Genomic DNA, 12,309 nt, shown 5'->3' with positions numbered 1-12,309 from the left:
TTGGTGACTTCAACCTCACCTCCCAGCTCAATAATGATGGATGTAATCTGCTTAACAATTTCAGGAGGACTGTGCAAATCAAGGAGTATCCTGTGGATCCTTAGCTGAAAATGATCCCAAGTCTTAGACATTTTTCTTGTAGTGATTCTCAAAGCCTTGACAGGCATCTGAACTGGTCCTTCCACTTTGACATTCTTTTCCTCAAGTCAGCGCATACCTTCTCCAAAAATTTATCTTGTGGCTGGTTAGAGGAATTCTTTTTTTTTTTTTTTAAATTTTTTTCATTTATTTATTTTCAGCATAACAGTATAATTATTTTTTCACCACACCCAGTGCTCCATGCAATCCGTGCCCTCTATAATACCCACCACCTGGTAACCCGACCTCCCACCCCCCTGCCACTTCACACCCCTCAGATTGATTCTTAAGTGAATTGCTACCTCTGATTCTATGGGTATCTTCCTAGAGTCTTTAAAAAAAGTCATGGCTGCAGTGTGGCTTCCTGACTGACTTGTTCCTCTGTGAGAGGGGAACAGTGGTGAGTCAAGAGCGGGAGCGGGATATCCAAAGCTCCACTGATGCTGTGACTGCATCTTCCTCAAGGAACTAAAAGTATTCTTTCTTCTAACATTTGCTTCATTACGTTAACATTTTTCTACTGTTTGCTTTCTTCTTTGGACTAAAAGTGTAAAGGGCTCTATCATTACCAGCGTCCATGCATTTCTGGCACATAAGAAATACCTGTTTTGGACCGCCTGGGTGGCTCAGGGGGTTAAAGCCTCCGCCTTCGGCTCAGGTTATGATCCCAGGATTCTGGGATCGAGCCCCGCATCCGGCTCTCTGCTTGGCCGGGAGCCTGCTTCCCTTCCTCTCTCTCTGCCTGTCTCTCTGCCTACTTGTGATCTCTGTCAAATAAATAAATAAAATTAAAAAAAAATGCCTGTTAAAATCATTAGGTGTTTTATAAATTTTAAAGCTTATTATATATTTATTATCTCATTTGGTCTTCTCAACAATTCTGGAGGTTCACAAAGTCGATTGCAGGACATTGTAGGATATTCATTTGGCTGGTGAACAAAAACGGATGTAGACAGTGAATAAGTAACCAAGGTTAGTAGATGGTGTAGTATGTGGTGGGAATGAATCCAGGTCTTCTGACTGACACTCTTCTAAATCTTGCTGAAGGTTAAAGGTCACCCAACAGAATTACTCTGCTGGTAAAAATGAAAAAAGGGTGATCAATAATATTTCAAAAGTAGACTTTGTATAAAAGTTCACCTAGTCTTTCTACTTCCGGAACCTTCAAAACCCATTCCACATTGCAGCGTTTCGTCATCTCCCCAATTTAATTCTTTCTGGTAAGAAACGTGGGTTGGGGCGCCTGAGTGGCTGAGTCCGTTGGGCCTCTGCTTTCAGCTCAAGTCATGATGGGGGGGGGGGGAGTCCACAATGGAGCCCCACATGGGGCTTCCTGCTCCGCGGGGAGTTTCTCTCTGCCCCTCTCCCTGCTCACACACTCTCTCTCAAATAAATAAAATCTTAAAAAAAGAAAAAAAAAAAAAAGAAGAAACGCGGGCTAAATCATTTGATCTTAAATCAAACTGTCAAACTCCATAGGCTACTAAAGATTAACCCTTACTGAATGATTCAAGTTTTACTATTAAGAGGAACTCTTAATGCCGTGACTGTCAGAGATCTTCAGTTCCAATGTGCCTTTCAAATTTCAGACCTCTTGTCTGATGGATTCTTTCTACCTCATCTCTATTCCAGGCTTCTAGCTGCCGGACAACTAGCAGTCACTGCCCAAAGGGGAAAGCTCCGGTCAGGAATCTAACTGGAGGCAAGGATGATATACCAGGTCAACCATTTTAATTCTGGGCTTTATCTTTCTCCTTCCACCAGTTAAAGGGGACCGAGGCCACACCCACCTCGTGAGGACAGGATGCCGCGAGAATGAGAGACCTGAAAAGTAAGCGACTTGAAAACCTTAATTCTAAACCCATAAAAAAATGCGCTCACATTTTCACACTTCTGTGTTTTACTAATATAATCTGACCTACTTAATTTTGGGGGGAAAAATGTTCTTCCAACCCCAGGAAAGCGAGATTCCTCTCGCCCTGGCGCCTCCAACCCTCTAGAATGGGAAACTACCTTCCCGCTTTCCTTTGGTGACCTGGGACCCGAAAGGCGCGCCCGCAGTGACGCATTAATCCCGGGCGATGACGTCACTACCAGGCGCCCGGCGGCAAGTTGGCCGGGCCTTGGGCTGGCTTCAGCGGGGCAAAAATGTCGATGGCCAGCGATTTCTACCTGCGCTACTATGTAGGGCACAAGGGCAAGTTTGGACACGAGTTTCTGGAGTTCGAGTTTCGGCCAGACGGTGAGCAGAGGAGGGGTGCTGCGGCCGCAGTCTAGCGCGGTGCGCGGCTAGGGGAAGCGGGGCGGAGAGGACGTGGAGAAGGCGGGTGGAGTGAACCCGTTTCAGTGGGCTTGCAGGTGTACAGTGGGGACTGAGGTCACTGCTAGAGCCAAAGTAAATCCGAACCGAAGACTATCAGATGCATAAGTTGGTGTAAGTGAATTCAGAAAAATCTAATCCTGCCAGATCCTGGAAACTTGAATATAGGGTAATCAGAATCCTACTTTCAGCACACCGTCTGGGTTACTTGACGTCATTCTTGAACACTTTAAAGAACGTCCCACCCCGCTGTTGCGCAATGGATGCTTAAAGTCTTCCGGTGACCGGTAATTTTCGGACTCCCATTCAATCATTGTATTCAGGCAGACGCTCTATGTAAGGCCACGTGTCTAGGAAAAGGAGTGATACCTACTCTGCAGGAGGGAGCTCCGCGTGTAGAAAAATAAGTGTAGGGTGCTTAAATATAGTCGTTCCCCATAGGATGCAATAAGAATAAAAAGGGGAAAATAGTTAGAGGTACATGTAGGAGTCAAAGAAAGCTTCCTAGGGAAGGTAGCAGTTGAAATTGTAGCTGTTGCGCAGGGATGCTCTGGGGTTCTCAAACACCGTACTGGGAGCTCACAGCTGACAAAATCCAAAGGCAGAAAATCTACTGGTGGTGAGACAAGAAAGGAATTTATTTCAGAGAGGCCAGCATCGGGAAGACGGTGGACTAGCATCTCAAAGACTGTCTCCAAAATGCCAAAAATAGGTGCCAAAACAAATGTGGGCAAAGGTGGGTTTGAGATCATCATAATGTAAGTAGTGAAAGTCCTCTTTCAAGGTGAGCCTTGAAATGAGAATAGGTATTTTCTTGGCCTTCGAGGGGAAAAAAAACATTCAGACTGCTGAAAGCATCATGAGCAAAGGGTGAGGTGGAACTGTGTGCTGACAAGTAGGTGCAGCATATTCTATCATTTGAGAGCCCTAATTCTCTTTAGAGAGTTACTGTAGATTGAACTCTGCTTATAATAAGGACAGTTCACCTGCATAGACTTTTGAGAGCTTTGTGAGCATTCTTTGAGTGTGTGTTATGTGCAGGGTAACACATAAGTACAAAAATTGAGGGTACAATAATGAGTAAGTCTCTTTAATTTCTCTGAAGGAGTTATGTCTTGGTGGGTGATGCAGACATGAACCTAGTCATAAAAACAGTGTGGATGTTAACTGGTGTATTAAGCTTTGGACAAAGTTCTGTGAAAGTGAAAAAAAAAAAAAGTAGAGAAGCATCACATATTAGGTCAACTAGAAGCAGTACATAGTTCGTGTGCATCTTAGTCACAGTGCTAAAATAGTGGCATTGCTGTATTGTATACATATATTAATTTGAAGGAAGTAATTAAAAGAACATTTTGAAGTATTGAGGAAAACACGAGTATTGGAAGAAGGTAGACCTAGAGATGAATCTTTTTGACCCTGAGCAAGTTACTTAACTTTGTTCTCTCAAGTGTGAGTAGATGAGAGAATAAAACATTTTAAGGGTTGTTTTACCGATTAAATTAATTTTCTGGGTAAATCACTTAGGGGCAATACAGATATATAACATAGGCTTTAAAAGAAATGTTAGTTCCTTTTCAGGTTCCCTGTCTAGTTCATGACATAGCTTAAGCAAATGTGCCTTAAAAATGACCTTCCTGGAGAAGGGGGTGGGATTATGGACATTGGGGAGGGTATGTGCTTTGGTGAGTGCTGTGAAGTGTGTAAACCTGGTGATTCACAGACCTGTACCCCTGGGGATAAAAATATATGTTTATAAAAAATAAAAAATTAAAAAAAATGACCTTCCTGTTATACTAAATTATATTGAAGGTATGAAATATTTAAAAATTATGTTGAATATTTAAAAATTCTATTGAAAGCATGAAAGTTTTGAAAATGACTGACTTCAGTTGTAGCCAACTTCTTACCAACAAATATTTGAGTGTTTACAGGTCTAGCTAACATTGATCTTATGTTAAAAGGTGGAAATATTAATAAAAGTAGTACTGTAAAACAGTCTTTACCTTTGAAATTGCTTACAATGTCATATCTTTATTATTTTTTTTAGCAGTTTTTGCTGTTATAGAGTGAATTTTTTTCCGCTCCCCACAGGAAAGCTTAGATATGCCAACAACAGCAATTACAAAAATGATGTCATGATCAGAAAGGAGGTAAGTTCTTTTCAATTGTTTTATTTTTTTACACTTAGACCATTTTCTTCATGTCTTAAGAATTTACAAAAGTACATCTAAGGTTGTATTGCTGTAAAGAAGCCAATTTATAGATAGAAAAAGGAGTCCATTTAAATTAGATCTAAATGTAGCATGTGTAATGCCAAAGAAGCAATCTGAATATATTAGGTTGTCCCACCTTTGAACATATAATTTCATTCATTTCCTCCTTAGTTTTGTCTTTTTATCCCAATCCCTGCTTACATTAATTGATAGTCAAGATTATTTATTTATTAAAAAAAAGATTTTATTTATTTATTTATTTGAGAGAATGAGAGAGGGAGAGGGAGAACACGAGAAGGGGGAGGGTCAGAGGGTAAACCAGTTCCCCTGCTGAGCAGGTAGCCTGAGGTGGGACTTAATCCTGGGACTCCAGGATCATGACCTGGGCCGAAGGCAGTCACTTAACCAGCTGAACCATCCAGGTGCCCAATAATCAAGATTTAAACACAGTATGAATTTTAAATGAAAGGCTCAAAAGTTAGGGGTAAGAAAAAGTTCAGAGCAGTCACTGTAATGTCTATTCGTATCTGTTTGCCTCACAGATTTTCTGTTATCATTGTTAACTATTCAGAGGTATTTGAGTCCCATGTTATAAAGGCAAAATCCAGGGTTTTAAAAAGGGGCTATTTAAGTTATCTTTTTTTTTTTTTTTTTTTAAATTTGGAGACAAATACATATTAAAGGAAAGGGAAAGCGAGTTAATAAAATCTTAAGGATGAGTGATTCTCTCCCATCTTGTATTTTGGGATCAGTATTAGATTTTTCTGTGGCAGTCTCTTTGAATATTTAGGGTTTGTCACTTTGCACGTTATTTCATTCTGAATTGTGGGAAGTAATATACATTGCAGAATTTTTATTGTAATTTATTCTCAGGCTTATGTGCATAAGAGTGTAATGGAGGAACTGAAGAGGATTATTGATGACAGTGAAATTACAAAAGAAGATGATGCATTGTGGCCTCCCCCTGACAGAGTTGGCCGACAGGTTTGTATTCAGTGGTTCTTCATGTGCACACATGTTAGAAATTGGTGATGTAATTTTTATGTTTCTCCTTATTTATTTAGCATAGATCCTCACTGATTCTTTGGTTTTCCATTTAGTAGGCACCCAATTAAATACTCTTTAATTTTATTTTACTTAGTCTCATTTTCTGTACTGCCTCTGAATAGGAAAAGAGTCACTACAGAGCTCTAAATTTAGACTTCTCTCTGACCAGTCTTCTCTGTAGCCTCACCAGTTAAAGTTAGGATGTTTTCCTGTTATGGATAATTGCTATTGAATATTAATTACTTCTATTAGGAATAACTACAGCTGTTTGTGAAATTCAAGAGAGGATTCTTAATTTATTTTTTTTTTTAAAGATTTTATTTATTTATCAGAGAGAGAGAGAGAGAGAGAGAGAGAGAGCACAGACAGACAGAATGACAGGCAGAGGCAGAGGGAGAAGCAGGCTCCCTGCCGAGCAAGGAGCCCGATGTGGGACTCGATCCCAGGATGCTGGGATCATGACCTGAGCCGAAGGCAGCTGCCCAACCAACTGAGCCACCCAGGCATCCCGAGAGGATTCTTATTGATTGTAGAATTCACCTTCTTGGTTTTCATAATGTTGAGAACTCTTTACTTGCACCTTATGCCCAGAGAAGGATTTGATTGGTTTCTCTGTTCAAACTGACCATTACTTTTGCCTCCTATTCCCTATGGAGTAATTAATGTTTCTTAAAGGGCTTTTGGAGAAGTTTGAAGGCTTAATTTCACTTTGTAGGAGACAGTTTGATTGGGTTTTTTTCAACTCTTAAAGAAATGAGATATATCTCCTGGAGGAAGAAACACTTAATTTCACTTTTGTATATTCCTGAGGATTAAACTTAATATCCCCTTTGACTAGGCGAAAATGTGGAGAAATCAAATAAATGGTGACATTCTGTAGCAGTCACTTAACTCCTCTTCTGTTTAAGGAAGCATTTAGGAAAGCAAAGGTGGAGTTAACAGAATTTATGTTCTGCATTGTAAACACTTCTAAAAAGTAAATTTAAATCTCGGTTTGTTTGATGCAATAGGTACATACATACTAAAAAACAGATACCACAGCAGTAAACCTTTAATCTCTTTTAGACTCAGGGAGAACCCAGTATTTTCATCTAGGTTTTGATATGTTCATATGTCTTAGTAGGGAGGGGTAGGTATGTTCCAGAAATCATCTATTGGATCTTTGAGTCAAAGATTTTTTGATCCTTTGAGAGCGTTAGTTAGTCTCTGTTTTGTATGTGCCAAAAACTGTACATAATTAGTTCTCGTAATGAAGTACAGAGCTAAGATCATCTTTATTGGCATTTGTTATTTAACTCGGTAAATCACTGTAGACATAGACACTTAATTATTGGTTTTAGATTTGCAGATAAAATCTAGAAAACAATTTCTTCAATAATTATGGCACACTAAGAATGTCTACAGTGTGTCATATTTGTTTTACTAGATCTTAATTTTCTTTTTTTTAATTTGACAGACAGAGATCACAAGAAGGTAGAGAGGCAGGCAGAGAGAGAGGGGAAAGCAGGCTCCCTGCTAGCAGAGAGCCCAATGCGGGGCTTGATCCCAGGACTCTGAGATCATGACCTGGGCCGAGGCACAGGCTTAACCCATTGAGCCACCCAGGTGCCCCTAGGTCTTAATTTTCAAACCAAGGTGAGTCTTTCAGTCTTAACAGCTGAGGATTCAAATACCAATACCTTTGCTTACTCATGGTTGTAAATACATCATTGTTTTTTCCCTATGCTTTATGCGTCTGGTATTGTGCATTTATAAAATACTCTGAGAAGGATGTCTTAGGGCTTACAGAGTATGTTTGTAAAGTCCTTAATGGCAGGATCTCCTACCTAGTAGATGCCAAAGCGATGCTGTTAGTATTACACATTTTATTTATAAAGTCTGATAGAAAGATTAAATGTGCTTGTATTTATTTATTAAAAATAGGTTTATACCCGTATTTACACAATTGTGCTTCAAAGTTGTATCTTTAGTTTTTACTGATTTAAGAAATATTTGTGTGTACTCTTACATATATCATTCATATTTATGGTGTCTTCTTTCTGAGATTTCTGGAAAGCTATTCTTGGTTGATCCTAATACTGGGGACTCCTGAGCAGTTGATGAGGTTTTTATTTTATAGACATAGTTTATGTCTATCATTCTTTTCCATTTGTTTCCTTCTCCTTTTCTTTTCTTTTCTTTCCTTTTTTTTTTTTTTTTCCTCCTCTGTGACTGCTGGAAAACTTGCAGCTAAATTGGGACCTCTTGGTAACAAGGATTAGACACCATTGAGGTGGAGTTTTACATTAACTACAGCAATCTATTTTATTTTTTTCAGGAGCTGGAAATTGTAATTGGAGATGAACACATTTCTTTTACCACATCCAAAATAGGTTCTCTTATTGATGTAAATCAGTCAAAGTAAGTATGCTAAAGTATTTTAACTAATTGATGTAATTTAGGGATGTCTGTATGGCTCAGTCAGTTAAGCTTCTGCCTTCGGCTCAGGTCATGATCCAAGGGTCCTGGGATAGAATCCCACATCCAGCTCCCTGCTCAGTGGGGTAGAGGGGAGCCTGCTCCCTCTGCCTGCCACTCCCCTGCTTGTGCTCTTTCTTTGACAAATAAATAAAATCTAAAAAAATAAATTAACATAATTGATTTGAGAGGCTCATTTTAGAACAGTAGCCAGTTTTCTAGGATTATTTCAGTGGCCACTTAATCAGTTTATTCTGCAGATATAATTCTGACTTTTATGTCATTAAAGACTTCCTGTCAAAGTGATTAGCAGTTTATTTTTCTGATTGTCAAAAAAATTTAATCTGACCACTTCATAACAAGTGAGCAAATTTTAATAGCTGATTTTGGTAAAAATCTGGGTAGGGTTTCATAAAATTTAAAAGAAATCCTTATTGGATTATATCAGCCTCATTAGCCTCATTGCATCATTCTCCTCCTTGAGTTTAATGTGTGAAAGAAATTGAAGAAAATCAGTATAACTTAAGTGTGCTTTTAGCTTCTTCTGTCTTCCCAAGTTTGTTTCCTTTGGGCCTTTGTAGGACATACTATTGTTTTTGCCCCCCAAATTTCTGTGCTTCCACTTCTTTCTCGTATGCCTCAAAATATTTTCTTAGTGCTCTGTCATTTTAAATTGTAAGAACTTACTTGTTTGCTTTTCTGGTTTGAATGTGAATTTCGTGAGAACCTTGCTATGTCACCAAAGTTAGCACAGTGCCTGGCACACAAGAAGTGCTTTGTAAATATTTATTAGAGGAAGGAAAAAAGGAATGAATGCATAGTAACTATTGGATACAAAAGACTGTGTTTCTAAAAGATCAGTCAGATACTTTTGAATTATCAAGATGATTTTCCCACAGTTGATGAGGATGTGGTGTTCATACCCTAACTGGGATTTAAAATTGGTACAGGGTTTTTTGGGAAGCAGTTTGATAATTATGCATCAAAACTGCTAACATTTCATTTTTTAAAATTTATTTTATTTTTATTTAAATTAAATTAATTAACATATAGTATATTATTAGTTTCAGAGGTAGACAGATTCATCAGTCTTCTATAATACCCAGTGTTCATTCCATCATGAAGCTGCTAACATTTTAAATTCATGGTTGCTGGGGGTGGGGGAGGGGTAACTGGGTGATGGACATTGGGGAGGATGTGTGTTATAAAGAGGGAAAAATAATGTTAAAAAGGGCACAGGGAATGATTTTATGTATGAAAGTAGAGAAATGCCAAAATATTTATAGTTATCCTGTGGGGAATGACATTTTGTAGTATTATGAGGATTATTTTTTTCTATCTTTATAATTTTACCTGCTTTCTACATTCTTACTATGTATAGCTATTTTTTTTATAAGGAAATAAATACTAATATAAAATTATTATTACTGGTGAAGAGATTTATATACTTTTTAGAAAAGACAAATGGTGATCAGTATGTTCATTTTAGTTGCAGCAGATCCTTCCTTTCTCCTGAATTCCTTTGTTTTGGTGTGTGTTTTGTTTTTGGGAATTGACTTTAAAATTATGTGTTTCATCTTAGGAACAAAAAAGTAACTTTTACCTTTTTAAATTTTAGGGATCCTGAAGGCCTTCGAGTATTTTACTATTTGGTGCAGGACCTGAAATGTTTAGTTTTTAGTCTTATTGGATTACATTTCAAGATTAAACCGATCTAAATTGTATGTTTTTGAAGCTGTTTTTATATTTAATTAAGGGATGGGTTTGTCATATACACTCTTGGGATTTTTATAAATGTGAAGGTTTTTTTTTTTTTGTATGCCAACTAACAATAAGAAAATACATAAACAGGCTTAATGGTTATTCTCAGCTTGGGTCCAAGTGGTCTGGATAGTTCTCACACATGAAATTCTGTAAATAAAAGCAACCTTTTGTTGAAAGTTTGCTGTAATAAAACATATCAAAGCCTGGATGGAGAGTGGGTTTTTTGTTTTCTTTTTTTTCAGAAGGCTAAGTCTCTTTATTCACTTTAAGGTAATAAAGAATTGTTCTAGTAGGTACATCCTATGGTAGAAGTTCTTTCAGGCAGAAATGTGATGCCAGATTTTCATCGTTTAAAGGCAATTGCAGATGTCTTCTTACCTAATGGTCTGTAATTTTTTTGGTGCCTATAGAAGTTGTTTACAGAAGATTCTGGATTTTTCATGTGTATCCCAAACTCCTCAGGAATTCTTAAAATTTAAATATTTTTGGTATAATAAGTAATTGTCTAAAGAGTTATGAGTCAGGTCAGCACCCCAGTTGAAATACATCTTCTATTATACCCCTATTCCTTATTTGACAGTAGATTTTTGTCTATAAGATATTTCAGAATATATTTTGTGTTTCTGTAGGAATTAAATGAGTTCTCAGCATTACAAGTTATTTAAAATCGAGACTTTAATGCATGTGTGTGTGTATCTGCACTATTAAGAGCATGGCTCAACTTATGATTCTCAGTTTCCTGCAACCTCTTTCATTAACTTCCCCTGGTAGTAACTATGCCCCTGGGATTGTTAATCCCCCATCTGAATCCCCAGTCTTTAAAAGTGTGCAGTCCTAGTAGTGATAATTCACTTGCCCTGGGATGTCAGGACTGACCTTATTGGGAAGAATTGATCTCTGAAGGTTTGCCAGTATTCCTGAGCTTGGTTCTAGAGTGGGTCTGTCCAATAAACTTCTTTGACATAATAGAGATGTTCTGTATCTGTCGACCAATAAGGTAGCCACTAACTACTACACGTGGCAACTTAAGTACTTGAGATGTGGCTAGTATAACTGAATTTATAGTCCTATTAAACTTTTTTCAAGATTTTATTATGAAAAATTTCAAGCATAGAAGTTATAAGAATGTAAAATGAATACCCATCTGTCAATTCAGGTTCTTTAATTAACTATTTTTACTGAAGTAAGTCTATTCTAGATCATGTCCTGTTAATTTTTCACATAAGAATAAAATGGTGTAATTGCTGTTAACCAACCACTATTTTTTTTATTGCTATTTAATTTGATTAAATTTTGATAGTCAGTGTGCCCGGTGTCTACCCTTCAGATATTGTAGCTCTAGAGCATGTCTTGGCAGCCTGTTTGCCATGGAGTCCTGTCTGATCTTTGACACTGCATGAACATCCATGGCCATCCTCAAGATTTGTCCTAAAAAGTCACCTGATCTCACTGTGCAAGACTATACTGGTTATCACCTCCAGGTCTCTTCAGGAAATAAACATTTCTCTTCAAGTTGTAGACCTTGATGGATATGCAATGTCAAATCACATTGTAATTTTCTTACACTTAGATGTCAACCTCAAGGAGAAAGGGAGAAATGCTTACTCTTTGATCTTGTGGGCCCACAATTTTGTTTTGTTTTGTTTTTTGTTTTAAATAACCCATATTATTTATTTTTAACCATATATTTGCCCTTTACTGTTGACTACTTCCTCCATTTGCATTCTTCCACCTAGGATTTTTTCCTTCCGCATGAAGAACTCCTTCGGTGGATATCTACAGGATAGGCACCAACTTCTCTTAGGTTTTGTTTAGCTGAAAATGGTGTTTTTTTTTTTTAAATTTTTAATTTTTTTATGAACATATAATGTATTTTTATCCCCAGGGGTACAGGTCTGTGAATCGCCAGGTTTACACACTTCACAGCACTCACCATAGCACATACCCTCCCCAGTGTCCATAACCCCACCCCCTGTTGCCAACCCCCCTCCCCCCAGCAACCCTCAGTTTGTTTTGTGAGATTAAGAGTCACTTATGGTTTGTCTCCCTCCCAATCCCATCTTGTTTCATTTATTCTTCTCCTCCCCTCTTAACCCCACCATGTTGCATCTCCACTTCCTCATATCAGGGAGATCATATGATAGTTTTCTTTCTCTGATTGACTTATTTCACTAAGCATAATGCCTTCTAGTTCTATCCACGTCATTGCAAATGGCAAGATTTCATTTCTTTTGATGGCTGCATAGTATTTCATTGTGTATATATACCACATCTTCTTTATCCATTCATCTGTTGATGGACATCTAGGTTCTTTCCATAGTTTGGCTATTGTAGACATTGCTGCTATAAATACTCGGGTGCATGTGCCCC

At 37.9% G+C, this 12,309-nt stretch overlaps 1 protein-coding gene across 5 annotated transcripts in view; it reads left to right on the top strand.

The window, feature by feature from the left end:
* Positions 1-2,199: 2,199 nt before the first annotated feature.
* Positions 2,200-12,309, top strand: part of LOC116593272 (protein mago nashi homolog) — a 17,021-nt gene continuing 6,911 nt past the window's right edge. For 2 of the 5 annotated variants that reach the window (XM_032347299.1, XM_032347298.1), the window contains exons 1-5: positions 2,200-2,380; positions 3,060-3,194; positions 4,550-4,608; positions 5,545-5,655; positions 8,036-8,118. In XM_032347299.1, the coding sequence (XP_032203190.1) occupies positions 2,287-2,380; positions 3,060-3,194; positions 4,550-4,608; positions 5,545-5,655; positions 8,036-8,118 (482 nt within the window). In that variant the 5' untranslated portion in view covers positions 2,200-2,286. Of the gene's footprint in view, positions 2,381-3,059; positions 3,195-4,505; positions 4,609-5,544; positions 5,656-8,035; positions 8,119-9,793; positions 10,146-12,309 lie in introns of those variants that run through there. The other 3 variants (XM_032347296.1, XM_032347297.1, XM_032347300.1) reach the window with 3 other exon arrangements.

This window comes from Mustela erminea, chromosome 6 (assembly GCF_009829155.1).
Source record: "Mustela erminea isolate mMusErm1 chromosome 6, mMusErm1.Pri, whole genome shotgun sequence".
NCBI lineage: Eukaryota > Metazoa > Chordata > Mammalia > Carnivora > Mustelidae > Mustela > Mustela erminea.
This window is presented reverse-complemented; position numbering and strand designations above follow the sequence as displayed.